Source organism: Gopherus flavomarginatus, chromosome 2 (assembly GCF_025201925.1).
Source record: "Gopherus flavomarginatus isolate rGopFla2 chromosome 2, rGopFla2.mat.asm, whole genome shotgun sequence".
In the NCBI taxonomy this organism is placed as follows: Eukaryota; Metazoa; Chordata; order Testudines; family Testudinidae; genus Gopherus; species Gopherus flavomarginatus.
The window spans coordinates 301223216-301239489 of NC_066618.1; the positions used below are offsets into that span (position 1 = coordinate 301223216).

The following is a 16274-nucleotide window of genomic DNA, read 5'->3' on the forward strand; positions in this document are numbered from 1 at the left end:
ATGGCTCACTTTGACAGTGTAGTACACCCCCAGAGATTCCAGTTTCTCTCTTCCCTGCTGCAGATTTAGTTCCCGGAACCAAGGTATGCCCCCATGTCTTGCCGAAATGAATTCTATCAAGCTATGGAAAGATGATGGGTCCTGGGGCTTGTCCAGGATAATGAGAGCCTCCTGGTTACCTAGGTATAAAGACAGTACAATTAAACTACATTACATAGCACAACATAAACTAATCTCAGAAGTGTGAAGGAGATTTTTCTATCACTCCCCCCCACTTCCTACTGGCTGTTGTTTCTAGGAATCCAAGATGTTCGGTGGAAGTCTCAGAATGTTTATATGGTTTATGTAGCACAGCAATACTAGGTCTATGGAATAACTCAGATTAGCATAGATACTGCTCCATATAGAAGACACAGCAAGAGAACTTCAAAGAAACTCCTGCTGGCTCCACACCTGATTATGATAACGACAGATGGAAAAAGCTAATGTGGGTGTATGTGTGGTTTCCCCCTCCACCACTTAGGACAGGGAAGACAAGGCACATCTACCATTGCAAAACACATTAGCTCATTGTAGCGTTCAGACTCTAAATTACAGTACAGTAACTCCTCATTTAACATTGTCCTGGTTAACGTTGTTACATTGCTGATCAATTAGGGAACAAGCTCGTTTAAAGTTGTGCAATGCTCCCTTATAACGTCGTTTGGAAGCTGCCTGCTTTGTCCACTGCTTGCAGGATTCTCTGGAAGAGCAGTTCCTCCTTCTGGGGATTAGAACCAGCACCCCCCATGCCCCCACCCCCATCAGCTCCCCTAAATTCCCTGTAAGATGTGTGGCTCAGCAGCTGCCCAGCAGCCATTCAGCTGTCCCACCCCACACTGCCCTGCTGCTCCTGCCCTACTCTCTGCCTTGGAGCTGCTCTCGGGAGCTTCCTACTTGCTGGAGGAGGCGGGTGAGAGGGGTGCTGATACCAGGATGTCCCCTTGCTCCTGCCCCCCGCCCCCAACCACACACACCTCGTACCACAAAGTGGAGGAGGGGGGACAGGGCTAGGAGGTAGAATGGAGGGAGTTTGCTGGAAGCTGTTGCTTTCTGTCTGATCTGCTTAAAAGGGGTCTGCTTAAGTACTTGAAGTGGGGTCAGCGTACTTAAAGGGGCAATGCATCTCTCACTCACTCACTCACTCATGCATGCACCCTCCAGCACTTTGGAAAGCCAGCACTTGTGCATGTGCTGTCAAGAGGAGGGAGTGGTGCGCTCCAGCTGGAGAGCATGGGCTCATCATCATGTTCAGTTTTTGCAGGAAAGTGTTTGCAGCTACTGCCCTGCATCTATTGTGTTTCCTCCCTCCTGCCTCAGTCCATGCTGCCTTGTAGAGCGTGAGGCTATATTAACAACAGCGCATTAACCCTTGAGGGCTTAGCTGAGTCCTACTTAATCATTTGGCAGTAAGGCATTCCCTGGGAAATATCCCACCCTCTGACTCCACCACCTCAACCAAGTTTCACATTCATTGCTGTGTACAGTATTAAACTGTTTGTTTAAAATTGTTTAAAACTTATACTGTATATGTATATAATGTTTTTTGTCTGGCGAAAAAAATTTCCCTGGAACCTAACCTCCCCCCACCCCCACCCCAGTTACAGTAATTCTTATGGAGAAATTGGATTCGCTTAACAGAGTTTCGCATAAAGTCGCATTTTTCAGGAACATAAATACAACGTTAAGTGAAGAATTACTGTATATGGCACATTCGTCCAGTGGAGATATGGAAACAAAACCTTGTACAAACAGCGCTTCAATAGTTCACAGGTTTATCTAGATTGTTTTTCAAGACATTACCACCACCCGGGAGGCATTCCCATTCCCACTCACTTGGGTTGGATGCCTGGGCTCCCAATCTGGAGTAAATGTTCTTGGCCAACGCAGGAGAGAGATGAAGGATCAAATAATACAGGTGGAAGCAACATTCACAAAGATACACGCTGCTGAACGGAAGAGTCATGGTAGTATTATCTTTGGAAGAAGAAAGACGAGCATTTAAAAATATACTCACATTTATGCTTCTATGACAGCAAAACTGTATTCAGTGTTTCAAAATCTCTGAACATAATATGGTGCCACAGTCAAAGGATGGTGCTGTTACTGTTCTATTAGTTTAAATTTATATTATGTGCTTTGTCCAGGTGGAAAGAATATATCCTCATATCAAAAACCTACTTAAGCCTCCCAAATAAGAGATTAACTATCTGTTCATTGAATATTCTAAAATGAAATATAATTTTAAAGTATACAAAGAAAAAACCCCTCAGTGGAGAATGGCAGTGGGTATTAAACACTGTAATGACTAACTCCTCAAAGCCAGTGACCAGGACCTTTCTAGGAGCACCAATGCAATATGCCAGGCTGGGAACTCCTGGTTACTAAGATTTACCTACAGGGTATCCCCGGGGTGCTCCAAGCCCTAAAATGGTGTGTAGGAAAAAGAGTGGCATGAAATTCTAGTCTCTCTCTCTCTCTCTCTCTCTCTCCAGGGAGTACAGCTGGAGAAGTAATAGGAATGTATCCAGCTATGCCAGAAAGGTGTGAATGGATTCAGTGAGACCAACAATTCTAAAAGGCAATCATTCGGATCAATTCATACTGCCCAGGGAATGTCCCCATACCAGAGAGACCTTGCTTCTGTGTGCTATGTCCCAATGCTTCATAGCCAAGGCAGAAGCAATGGTCAAAAGTTTCGTTCTTGGGAGTTTTAAATACTAACTTCAAGGGATTGAAGAAAACCCTTCTATTTTGCAGTTTATAAATGGGGGGGGGGGTGGAAAAAGGAGGGTGTGCAAAAAAATAAAAATGAAGTAGGTTACTAACCTGTCATAGTGACAGTGACATCTTGCATGGATATCTTAAAAATACCAGAGACAGATGTGTTAGGGGATAACTCATTGACTGGCAAATAGAACAGTGAGAAAAGACATTTAAAATCAAGGTTGTGGCTGTCTCATTTTACAGTATTGACTCCTGAATGGAACTCTAAGATATGTTCACAGAGAAGCCCTGAAATGGATGACAGGTTTTGCTTTCTCCTGAAGATCAGTTTTTGAATTTATTTTGCTAAAAGCCTCTATGAGTTAATAAAATACACTGCAATTGAGAAATGGGTAATACAATTTGCAGTTAAAATATTTCATTTAGAAACCATTAAGGATGTAAATATATGATACAATTATTAGATTTAAAAAAAACCCTCATGTTTCAATTTCCAGATTTTCATAGTTAAGACCCCCAAACAACTTTATCACTAACTCCATAATTCCACCAACCATTTATATACCCATGGTTTACTCAGCAATATAGATACAGGAGATGCAAATAGTAACCATTCAATGTATGGTTCCTGTGTACTTTCACGCCAGAATTTGATATATTTATAACACTTTCATGATGAAGACCTTGAACTCTATCTGGAAGTGCACAAGGAAGGTAATTCAGAGTGTAACATTTACTGCATACTTCGGAGGGTAGGTGGAGTTGAGCGCTCTGTCTAGCTGGCAGTAGCTGTTGATCTGGGAGTATATTAAGGCTCATTGGTAGAAATAAAGAGAATTATAAAACACCTACATGAATGAGGACAGGCCAAGCCAGCACACCTTCTGTAAACGAAGCTTACACCTCTCTATTAAAATTCTTTATGAACGTCAACAAAATAGTAGATAAAGGGGAATCTGGCAACATAATGTCTCTGGACATTGCAAATACTTTTGGAAAGTGTCTCCTCAGAGGCTATTCTGCAATTGTGTATGACATTGCACCTTCCTCTGAAGCATCTGGTAGCAGTCAATGTCAGGGCTGGTCTATACTAAAGCTGTAAGCCAACCTAGATTATGCTACTTCAGTTATGTAACTGAAGTTGACGTAAACTTAGGTCGACTTACAGCAGTGTCTATACTGCGCTGTGTCAATGGGAGACACTCTCCCGCCGACTCACCTTCCGCCTCTTGGGGAGACGGAGTACAGACTTGATGGGAGAGCGCTCTGCCGTTGACTTAGCAGGTCTTCACCAGACCCGCTAAATTGACACCGCTGTAAGTATAGACAAGACCTCAGAGGCAGAAGACAGTACTAAAGGAACATCTAGTTTGGTCTGGAATGTCAATTAATAGGTCTCTAAAATATTCAAACCAAGTGTTGCAACTGGCAAACTTTATAAAAAGCGCTGAAGGAAGCCACAGCAGTTCCAGGTCTGTGGTAGATAAATCCAAATCTAAAAGCCAGCCAGCAGCATTTCAGAAGTACTCAAAGGCACTAACTTTCATTGAGGACCAATGAATGAATAAAATGGGGAGGGGGTGGGGGCCTGCGTTCCTAGGGCCTTAACAAAAGTTAGACTTCAAGAAGATAAGTTATTTTCCAACTTCTCACATCTCCAATTAATCTCAAATATAAGGGAAAAAACTCTGTGTCAGGATGCTCCACACAAGAAGTTTCTGGTAGAAAGGATTTATTCTGAACAAGTTAGGGCTCGGCAAAGGACCAAAATCAAACTTACCTGCGATATCTAGTTAAAACCTTAACTACTGAAAGAAGAAACAGCTTCACAATGTGTTCAAACCTGCCCAATGGTAGAGAGTGGACACAGAAAGAATGAACATATCCAGAGAGGATAAATTTCAAGAAGGGAGAATCTCTCTCATCTAATATTGGAGCAGAAAAAGGAAATCCTTCCTGCTAGCATGGAATCCACGGGTATACTATATTATGCCAGTTAATCTTTTGAGACAGAAATAGGATGTACCATATATTCTGACTGTGTAGCACTTACAATAACAGGGCTCAAAGTTTCACACCACTTTGGCAGAAGATTTCTGTCGGTTTCTCTTGTGCCTTCTCTCTTGGACACATAAATCTGATCCTACTTAACATCCCTCCCAACCCAAGGAAGACATGCTTTTAAATTCAGTACCTGAATGGGATTAATGTGAGAGAGTGACATGGTCCCAATGCGGATGATATTGCACTTTCCCAAGAAGTCTGGGGGATCCAAGCCTTCCCGCAGCTCCCTCTTTAATGGCAGCTCTTTCCCAGGAGAAGCAGGTACAGAACAGCTTTCTGTCTGGCTGAGGTTGGGAAGAACATAATCTACACGAGATATTTTACAAATCTTGCTGACTTTGGCACAGATGTTCACTAAATCTGGACAAAACATTAAAGGAACAAACGTTATTCCCTCCGCTGACCAGGAGTCCTAACAATTCAAAGCTGCACCTGTTATAAATGCAAGGCACATTGAAGCCAGGCTTTCCACAGCAAGAAATGGGTAGCATTAACATGAATTGTACTTGTCATAAACAGATAAGTAAGAGTTAATAGAACAAAACTGCTTCATATCTCTTTTGCCTGGAAAGGGTTAACAAGAACAGTGAGCCTGGCTGTCACCTGACCCGAGGACCAATCAGAGGACAGGATACTTTCAAATCTTGAGGGAGGGAAGTTTTTGTGTGTGCTGTTAGATTTTGGTTGTTGTTCACTCTGGGGGCTCAGAGGGACCAGACGTGCAACCAGGTTTCTCTCCAATCTCTCCGATACAGGCTCTTATAAGTTCAAAATAGTGAGTACTAGATAGATAAAGCGAGTTAGGCTTATGGTTGTTTTCTTTATTTGCAAATGTGCATTTGGCTGGAAGGAGTTTTTAATTGTGCACTTGGCTGAAAGGAGTTCAAATTTGTATTTTTGCTGAAAGGATTTTAATTTGTACTTGTATACTTAGGCTGGGAGGGTGTTCCCAGTGTCTATAGCTAAAAAACCCTGTACCTCTTCCACCTTAAATTTACAAAGATAATTTTTACTGTTTTTCTCTCTTTAATTAAAAGCTTTTCTTGTTTAAGAACATAATTGTTTTTTTATTCTGGTGAGACCCCAGGGGACTGGGTCTGGATCCACCAGGGAATTGGTGGGGAGAAAGGAGGGAAGGGGGAGAGAGAGGCTAAATTCTCTCTGTGTTAGGATTACTGTCTCTCTCAGGGAGAATCTGGGAGAGGAAGAGAGAAGGAGGGGGGAAGGTGCATTTTCCTCTCTGTTTCAGGATTCAAGGAGTTTGAATCACAGTGATCTTCCAGGGTAACCCAGGGAGGGGAAGGCTGGGAGAGGCAACGGTGAAGGAAAGCGTTTACCTTCCTTGTGTTAAGATCCAGAGGGACTGGGTCTTGGGGGTCCCCGGGCAAGGTTCTGGGGGGACCAGAATGTACCAGGCACTGGAATTCCTGGTTGGTGGCAGCGCTATGGGTACTAAGCTGGTAATTGAGCTTAGAGGAATTCATGCTGGTACCCCATCTTTTGGACGCTAAGGTTCAGAGTGGGGGATTGTACCATGACAGTACTGCTCCCAATAAGCTATGGAACTGGAACACTGCCAGGTAACAGATTTTGTGTAATACTCCAGTGGATACACTGCACCCTGTATCTGTGTAGAAGGCACACCTGGTGCAGCTGGCAGCCCATTCCCAGGAGAGGAGAGGTGCCATTGGTAATGTCTGCATGATTGAAAGAGCCATGCTTGTGCATCTTCCCCTTTCAGTTTATGTATACACAATTATGCTTGTGTGTGCAAAGTCTGCCTCTGAGGGACACACCGCTAGAAGGGGCAAGTACGTAGCCCAAATCTGACAAAGGCAAAACTATTTTTTTAAGGATGGCAAAGTACAGTTCAGCTCTCATTTTAGTACAAGAGCAATACAGTTCAAAACGTAGACAGCACATATTCTATCAGCACACTCTGAAGTATGAGATTACTGAATTAGCTTCAGCAATGCCGACTTGTTATAGCTCACATATGTAATCAGCCTCTAACTGCTTCACAAGAAGGTGTGAGTGCTGTGATGCTGTGTCTTTATTTGCAGCATTTACTCTAAACACTGTTTACAGTGACAACAAGAAGCCAATGCATAAGCAAGAACCTGGAAAAATTTACCTGGAATAATTCCATCATTTTTCTGGACAGGCTTCAGCACTGGTTCAAATTGCAGAGTCAAGGATTTAGTCAATTCCTGAACCAAGCACTCAAAACTACCACCGATGTATACCTGAAACAAGACAAGGCTTCAAGGTTTCACGTTACACACTAATTTTCTTCAATATGGATATTAATTCTCTTTTAGTCAGCAGGGCCCCTGTTGTTTAGTAGGCTGGCTTCATCACTAGATCACTCTAATCAGACTAAATCTCTTTGATAATCCCTGGGGTGGGAGAGAGCGAAACTCAGAGGCGAGAAGGCTCACGTTGCAGAAACCCTGTACGTTAAGTATCCGGGACACATGCCTCCCTCTCCTGTTTATCTACACAGACACTTGGTGAGCTCATATTTTTATGGTCTTGTGGACCTGCCTCCTCTGCCATTTGCAACCCAATGGACCCATTCCCTTCCAGTTCTCAGTTACACAACATGCACAGGGTAGGCTGGCTCCTCTTCCTTATTTCCAACTACTTGTATAGGGCACCAGGGCTCTTTGCCACCAGTAGCCTAGAAACAGCTGGAAGCAAAGAGGAATAATCTGCATAATGTGATACCTGCAGATCACAGACTGCAGTCTGAGGACTATGTTAGCGAGCAAACAACCAATTAGTGAAACTACAAATAAATTTTAAAATCTGATGTTTAAAATCAGGTCCAAATTATATGTTTGCTAATGCAGAGGTACTCAACTTTGCTGAAGCACATCTTTAATATAGAAGCATGACCCCTGGAGACGACCAAAACCAGCATGCAATGCTGTCTGCTGTCTGAACTGTAGTAGATTTCTTGTCTCTCTCTGCCTCTTCACTTCTTTTCAAACCTCACTCGAAGATATATTTTATTTATTGTTTAATTCTAAGTATGTTTTACCGCTAAAGCATACTGAAATATACAGTAGGACCTCAGAGTTATGAACACCTTGGGAATAAAAGTTGTTTGTAACACTGACCAAAACGTTATGGTTGTTCTTTTAAAACTTTACAACTGAACAATGACTTAATACAGCTTTGAAACTTTACTAAACAGAAGGAAAATGCTGCTTTCCTTTCTTTTTTACTAGTTTACATTTAACCCAGTCCTGTACTATATTGGCTCTGGTTTTTTGGGTCTCTGCTGCTCTTGATTGTATTCTTCCGATTCCAATTGAGGTGCGTGGTTGACTGGCCAGTTTGTAACTCTGAAGTTCTACTGTAACAGGCATATATGACCCTATGAAAAGTGGTTTGTAATAATAGAAATCTGATTACTAGTAGTCCATAAATAAGTCAGTTTACTGATTCGAACAACCTAAAAGCACTAGGAGTCAAATGTGAAAGGAACTGGAGACAACAATCATGGTAGGTAGCCCTAGGGTATTGTCCCCATAAGCTTGTCTATAGGCGTTTCACACAAAATCTTTCACAGACAGCAGAAAACTTTCCATCCAGTCACAGTTTCTTGCAGGTTATTCTCCCTTCTCCACACTGAGCACGATTACTAATAGCACTGGAATCGTACCAGGGCTAAAACCCCAGTAAATACTGCAACTAAACAGAATGGGAGGGGTCCACTTCTAATACTGGCTGCCATTCTTGCTACTTAACTGCAAATGGGAAAGCTACAATGCTTCTTCTAAGTCATGCTAAACAGCATGGTCCTGTGACCTGAGAGGCAGCAGTTCTATCACACTGTACAAGGCCAGCTACTTTCCAGAAGAGTGCTAATTCTGTTTCATCTCACCTGGAGCAGGTCAAGCTGGTGCCGTAATTTATCAGTCACACAGTTAAACATGGTCTCCTTCTGATTGCGAACATGCCGTTGCATAAGATCTTTCATTCTCTGGAAACTGCCAGGACCATTCACTTGGCTACAAGCTACGGGAGAGAGATGGTATTTAAACGTCAGCACATAATTTTACATGTGTTGGTGCAGCCTTGCCCGCATGCTACTCAACCAATGGCCGGAATGGTAATCTGTCAGGATGCCTGGTGCCACACAATGACTACTAAAATGGAAACTGCAATCTAATAGAGGTGTGGCTTCCATCCCAACACGCAGTTTAGTATGGCCACTTGGATCAAAAAGAAGCACCAATGTGTGTATGGAGTTGGGGGGGGACGGACGGACATGGAGGGTCATGTGCTCTCCTCCAGATTGCTTGATCACATGGTGTGGTTGGGCCTCCTCCCTGCAGAACAGCTGAGCAGGCAGGGAGAGGCAGGAGGAACAGCTGGGATCTGCAGGGAGGGGCCACTGCTTCCTGGGAGGGAGGCACTGCTGGGGGGGAGGTGGGGACATTACTCGAGCTGTTTCAGGGTTGTGTCCCCTTCCACTATCAACAGGCATGGGTCATCTCTGTTGGGACCTGCAGTCTCTGTAGAATAAGAATTTAAAGTGAGCCCTTTGAGCCAGGCCTTTGAAATTTAAGTAATAAAAGTGGGACAAGCTGATTCAACAGGAGTAGTGTAGTGACTCTACCAACATACAGATTTCCATACTACCAGCTTGGGAACCGTTCTTTCCAGTACTAACTGGCAGAATTCACCATTGCACGGATGGTTAGTGTCACTGCTACAATTTGCTTCCCTGTTCAGTAAATAAATGCAAAGGAAGCCAGACTTAGCCCAGCTATAGGATTTTCCTACCTGCATATGTCTGTTTCATGCTAGCCTGTATTTCTGGTGTCAGGACACGGGATATACCACGCTGCCTTTTATTGATGTACTCCATCTGATCCAGGAGAAAGTTACACAGCTGGGAAGTGGAGGAAGGAAAAATCAGTATTGTATGTTACAAAAAGTTCTCTTATTTCAAATATAGTGGCTGCTTACCAAAACTTGCCCATTACTCAAGACAGTTACGTTACTTGAGCATTTGCAGATTCCCTATAGTAAGCACAGGCCAAACTGCAAAGCGTGAGGCATCCTCACCATAGTTACCCAACACACAACAGACAAGTTCTGAAGGGTATCCACTGCATGGAACCCCTTGCCAATCTTACCAAAGCCTGGACAGCTTCCATTTGATGCCTCTGAATGATGTTTACTGGTTCTGTGTTTCTGCCTTTTTCCCGGAGCTTGTTCTTGAGATCTTTGAAGAAGTATTTCAATTTATCTAAGATGGCTTTGCTGAACTGTGTGATGGACTCCCCCAATTTACAACTGGAAGGGGAGAAATGCATTCAAGGATTAATCCAGGTACCTAAAGGCATGAGTAACATGCTGCAATGCCAAAAGGGGCACTGAGGGCTTGCTCACCATGCACTTCTACTGCTATTGGAGGAGATCCAATGGTGGGGTCAGACTGATGACCAAATGATGAAGTTATGTCCAGAGCAACGAGTTCTATGAAACATCTGCATTTTTTTCCCCCACAGGGTCTAATGTCCCACTACAAATGCCAGGTGTTTCCTCCCTTGGTGTTCACAGCTCAACTGCTAGAAGAGGGCCTCATCCTCACTGACTGAAATAACCTCGTCATCTCTAGACTGATTCTTGCCTGCATATTTACACCTGCCTCTAGAAAAGATAGTTACTCACCTTTGTAACTGTTGTTCTTTGAGATGTATTGCTCATATCCATTCCATTAGGTGTGCGCGCGCCGTGTGCATGTTTGTCAGAAGATTTTTACCCTAGCAACACTCGGTGGGTCGGCTGGGCGCCCCCTGGAGTGGTGCCGCTATGGCGCTGGATATATACAACTGCTGACCCAACGGCCCCCCAGTTCCTTCTTGCCGGCTACTCCGACAGTGGGGAAGGAGGGTGGGTTTGGAATGGATATGAGCAACACATCTCGAAGAACAACAGTTACAAAGGTGAGTAACCGTCTTTTCTTCTTCGAGTGATTGCTCATATCCATTCCAGTTAGGTGATTCCCAAGCCCTTCCCTAGGCGGTGGGGTCGGAGTGAGATGTGGCAGAATGCAAAACTGCTGAGCCAAAGGCTGTATCATCTCTAGACTGTTGAACGAGAGCATACTGCAAAGCAAAGGTGTGGACTGAGGACCAGGTAGCTGCGTGACATATTTCCTGGATGGGTACATGAGCCAGGAAGGCAGCAGATGAAGCCTGAGTCCTGGTAGAATGTGCGGTGAGATGGCCCAAGGGAACATGGGTCAAGTCATAACAAGTGCGGATGCACGCCGTCACCCAAGAGATCCTCTGGGAGGAGACAGGTAGGCCCTTCATTCGGTCTGCCACTGCGACAAAGAGTTGGGGCGATTTATGAAAGGGCTTCGTCCGTTCGATATAAAATACGAGTGCCCTACGGACATCTAGGGAGTGCAGTTGTTGCTCCCGTCGTGATGAGTGCGGCTTCATGAAGAAGACCGGAAGGAAGATGTCCTGATTGATATGGAAGGCCGATACCACTTTCGGGAGGAAAGCTGGGTGTGGTCGCAACTGCACCTTGTCCTTGTGAAAGATAGTACACGGTGGGTCCACTGTGAGCGCCCGAAGCTCGGAGACTCGTCTGCCTGATGTAATGGCTATGAGGAAAACTGTCTTCCAGGACAGGTATAGCAGCGAGCAAGTTGCTAATGGCTCGAATGGTGGAGACATAAGTCTGGTTAAGACCAGGTTTAGGTCCCAGGTAGGGGCAGGGTGGCGTACTTGGGGTTATAGGTGCTCCAAGACCTTGAGGAACCTGCAAACCATAGGGTCTGAAAACATGGTGCAGCCACTCTCCCCTGGGTGGAAGGTAGAAATGGCTGCTAAGTGCACCTTCAATGATGATACCGCTAGGCCCTGCTGTTTGAGAGACCAGAGGTAGTCCAGGATGGTGGGGATTGAGACCTCAGTGGGAGTAACATTTTGTGTTTCGCACCAGCAGGAGAAATACTTCCACTTGGCCAGATACGTAGACCAAGTGGAAGGTTTCCTGCTATCCAGAAGTACTTGTTGTACTGAGGCAGAGCAGCATAACTCTGACTGGCTCAATCACGCAGGAGCCATGCCGTGAGGTGAAGAGACTGCAGGTCAGAGTGGTGAAGTCTGCCGTGGTCCTGAGTTATGAGGTCTGGGAGAAGAGGCAGGGTAATTGGGCTGGCTATCGATAGGTCGAGCAACATGGTGTACCAGTGCTGCCTGGGCCACGCTGGGGCGATCATGATCAAGCGAGCTCCGTCCCTGCGGAGCTTTAGCAGGACCTTGTGAACCAGCGGGAATGGTGGAAAGGCGTAAAGCAGTTGGCTCGTCCACGGTATCAGGAAAGTGTCCGAGATCGAGCCCAGGGAGAGACCTTGGAAAGAGCAGAACATCTGGCATTTCCTGTTCTCGTGGGAAGCAAACAGGTCTATGTGGGGAAATCCCCACTTCCGGAAAACAGAATGAATAATGTCTGGACGGATCGACCACTCGTGAGTGTGGAAGGATCTGCTGAGACGATCCGTCAGAGCGTTCCGAACCCCTGGGAGAAAGGACGCTACCAGGTCTATCGAATGGGCTATACTAAAGTCCCAGACTTGAATGGCTTCCTGACAAAGGGGGGAGGACCGTGTCCCCCGTTTGTTTATGTAATACATGGCCATTGTGTTGCCTGTGAACACTGAAACACAACGGCCTTGCAGATGCTATTGAAATGCCTGGCACGCAAGGCGGACTGCTCTCAACTCTTGGACATTGATGTGCAAGGCCAGCCCCTGAGATGACCAAAGGCCTTGAGTGCAAAGATGTCCAAGGTGAGCACCCCAGCCGAGAGATGACGCATCCGTCGTCAGGGCCACAGAAGGCTGGGGCGGATGGAACAGCACCCTGCACACACCAGGGAGGGTGGGGCCGGAAGGGTCTACGCTGAGTCTGCGGTGTGTGCATCCCGAGCGAGCGCATGATCACCCTATTGTCCTTCAGACTCTGCAGCCTAGGGTCAGTCTTTTCCAAAAATAGGCCCTGACCTTCGAAGGGCAAGTCCTGTATCGTATGCTGCAATTCAGGTGGAAGGCCTGACACCTGAAGCCATGATATTCGCCTCATGGTAATTCCTGCAGCCAGAGTTCTGGCCGCGGAGTCGGCTGCGTCTAATGAGGCCTGGAGAGAAGTTCTCGCCACCTTCTTTCCTTCTTCCGAAAGGGCCGCAAACTCTTGGCGCGAGTCTTGGGGGACTAGCTCTGTGAATTTCTCAACTGCCGCCCAGGTGTTATAGTTATAGCGGCTAAGCAGGGCTTGTTGGTTTGCCACCCTGAGTTGGAGGCCCCTGGCAGAGTAGATTTTACGCCCCAATAAATCCATGCGCCTAGCCTCCTTTGCTTTTAGGGCAGGGGCTTGCTGGCGAAGGCGCTCCCTTTCATTAACCGATTGGAGGACGTGGGAGCAGGGTGTACGTACAGGTACTCGTACCCCTTAGAGGGCACCATGTACTTCCTCTCATCTCCCCGAGCCATGGGCGGAATAGATGCTGGAGACTGCCAGATGGTATCAGCCTTCGCTTGGATCGTCCGAATAAATGGTAAGGCCACCCTTGTGGGAGTGTCAGCCGACAAAATATCTACCACCAGGTCCTCTATCTCCAGAACCTCCTCCACCTGGAGGTTCATATTCAGAGCCACCCGTTTCAGGAGGTCTTGATGTGACCTTAGGTCAACTGGAGGAGGGCCCGAGGAGGATGTCCCCGCCACCGCTTCATCTGGAGAAGAGGAAGAGGAAAGGCCAGGGACAATCAGGTCCTCTGTTGTCTCGTGGACTTGGGCGACGTCCAGCTCCGGTGGGACCTGAGGGTCTGGTGCCCAAATGGGAGTGTCCTCCATAGCCGCAGGAGGGGGGGCGGCTAACGGTAGCCTCCGGCACCTGGTGCTCCGACAGTACGGAGCGTGATGGCACTGGAGGTCCACCTTGGGCTTGATGATATGCCCAAGGCGTCCAGAGGGACCACTGATGAGATCCTTGGTCTTGAGCCTGGGTCTCTTGAAAGACACGGCTGGGAACATCTAAGTCACGGTCCTGTGCGTAGAAAGCACTGTCCGCATGGGATGACATAGATGCATGGCGAGACGGCCAAGGAGGAGCTGAAAACCAGTGAGAATGGTCTCCATCCCAGGGTAGTCTGACTGTACGCTGCAGTGGAGAGCAGTACTGGGCGCTATATCGCTACCAGGATTGAGACCGGGACCTGCGACCGGAACGGTGCCGGGAGGTCAACCGGGACCTTGAAGCTTGACACCAGGAGCGGCTGCGAGAGGTGCGGTGCCGTGAGCTTGATCGGTATCGAGAGCATCGGGCTGGTAAACTGGGTCTTGAACGGTGCCATGAGTGCGACCGGTACTGAGATGGAGAACGGTACCAGGACTGCGAGCGACGTCGGGACCGAGAACACCGGCGGGACTGCGATCGTGATTAGTGCCTCTCAGCAGTGCCGACGGAGGATGGTCTCAGTAGGGCAGGCTTGCCTATGGACTGTATAACCTGCACCGGCGGTGCCGGGGGTTGAGGCAGCGCAGACTTCGTCAGTGCAATCAGTTCCCATGCCGTAGAGAAAGTCTCCAGCGTGGAGGGAATAGTAAGCTCAACCATGGCACGTGCCGGGGAGCTGTCAGGCACCAGATTCGATGGTTCTCGCGGGACCGGAATCGACGGCACTGAAGTTGTTGGTGCCACGGCAGTTGTTGGTGTGGGGTGGTCCGACTTAGGTGGGTGCTCCGACTGCAGCGTGGACACAGAAGCCGCAGGGGTCATGTTTTTTTACCCGCGGGGAGAGGGAGCGGTGCTGAGCAGACATCTGGGCCGGCGACAGTTGGTGCCAAGGGGCCTCAGTGGTACCGGTGTGCTCCGGTGCCGAAGATGCACTTCTCCCTGATGCGGACTGTCCGGCGCTCAGTGCCGATGGTGGAGGACTGAGAGCTGCCTCCATCAGGAGCTGTCTAAGACGAAAGTCCTGTTCCTTTTTGGTCCGCGGCTTGACAGCCTTGCAAATACAGCACTTATCTGAGAGGTGGGATTCCCCGAGGCACTTAAGGCAGGAGTCGTGAGGATCTCCTGTAGGCATCGGCTTGTGACAGGCCGAGCACAGTTTGAAACCCGGTGAACCAGGCATGGGCCCCGGCACCAGGTGAGGGGAAGGCGCTAATCCCCGAACCCCTCTTAACTATATACACTATGTTAAAGAAAATAATTAACTGCAATAACAACGAGAAAAAACTACAAGTAGCTAGGGAGGTGGAAATCAGCTAAGCCGCGCTCCACTGTTCCAATGACTGAAAGGGCGCTAAGAAGGAACTGAGGGGCGGTTGGGTCGGCAGGGGTATATATCCAACGCCATGGCGGCGCCACTCCAGGGGGCGCCCAGCCGACCCACCAAGTGTTGCTAGGGTAAAAATCTTCCGACGAACGTGCATGCGGCGCACGTACACCTAACTGGAATGGATATGAGCAATCACTCGAAGAAGAAACTTCCACTACATTCATCTGATGAAGTGGGCATTCACCAACGAAAGCTTATGCTCCAATACATCTGTTAGTCTATAAGGTACCACAGGACTCTGTCGCTTTTTACAGAGCCAGACTAACACGGCTACCCCCGGATACATTACAATACAAGTTATAACGAGTATATAGATACAGAGCATAAAGCCTGTATTTTTAAAATAGTAATTGAATACGTTTCTGCAAGAAGTGACTGGGGAACATGGCCCCAATTCTGCAACTGCACTTAAGAAAACTGGGCTCTGCACCAGCACTCTGGCATCTGGTTGCAAGACTGGGGACTGCGTGATATAATTTAATACAAAAATACAAGTGAGTACATAACTAATCCTTTCCCATTTAGGAAGCAATGCAAATTAGACACTAAATCAGCCATGAGGTGATCTCCACCTTTTAGGAGGCAGGCAGTGAATTGGAAGGCTCAGCCACTCAGGGGACGAAATCACAAAGTTTTGCCATTCTCTGTATCAAATGCTGAGATATCATTTCACCCACAGAATAAAGTGGCCTGAGGACATTAGAGAACAGAGGCCATGCATTTTGAACCAGCTCATCTCTCAGTTTTTGGCAGACAGCACAAAATTGTGTTTGTTTTTATACCAGGGAGGTTTGCAAGTGTCTTGTGTTACTAAGAATGTCCTCGTGTAAAGTGAAGAGGAGGGTACCTGAAGACCTCATTCCAGGTCATGGAGATTGCACTGGATATTGGCTCTGTGAGTTGCTCATTGAAATCAACAAACCCACATGCTACAGAACTGTAGACACCTTGACGAGCACACACAGCTCGATACGTAGCATAGGGGTATCCAATACCCTGTGAAGTGGAAAGCAAGGAGAGAGAGGGTCACAGTATTTCAATGTACACAGGAGACAGCAGTT

General features: G+C 46.9%; 1 protein-coding gene across 6 annotated transcripts in view; it reads right to left on the reverse strand.

Annotated features, from left to right (window-relative positions):
- The window catches only part of NUGGC (nuclear GTPase, germinal center associated), an 89661-nt gene that overhangs the window by 9802 nt on the left and 63585 nt on the right, over positions 1 to 16274 (reverse strand). For 3 of the 6 annotated variants that reach the window (XM_050939281.1, XM_050939286.1, XM_050939280.1), the window contains 9 exons: positions 16061 to 16209; positions 9987 to 10146; positions 9631 to 9739; positions 8726 to 8859; positions 6965 to 7076; positions 4961 to 5190; positions 2869 to 2902; positions 1876 to 2016; positions 10 to 179 (listed from right to left, as the gene is read on the reverse strand). In XM_050939281.1, coding sequence (XP_050795238.1) covers positions 10 to 179; positions 1876 to 2016; positions 2869 to 2902; positions 4961 to 5190; positions 6965 to 7076; positions 8726 to 8859; positions 9631 to 9739; positions 9987 to 10146; positions 16061 to 16209 — 1239 coding nt within the window. Of the gene's footprint in view, positions 1 to 9; positions 180 to 1875; positions 2017 to 2868; positions 2947 to 4587; positions 4610 to 4960; positions 5191 to 6964; positions 7077 to 8725; positions 8860 to 9630; positions 9740 to 9986; positions 10147 to 16060; positions 16210 to 16274 lie in introns of those variants that run through there. The other 3 variants (XM_050939283.1, XM_050939282.1, XM_050939284.1) reach the window with 3 other exon arrangements.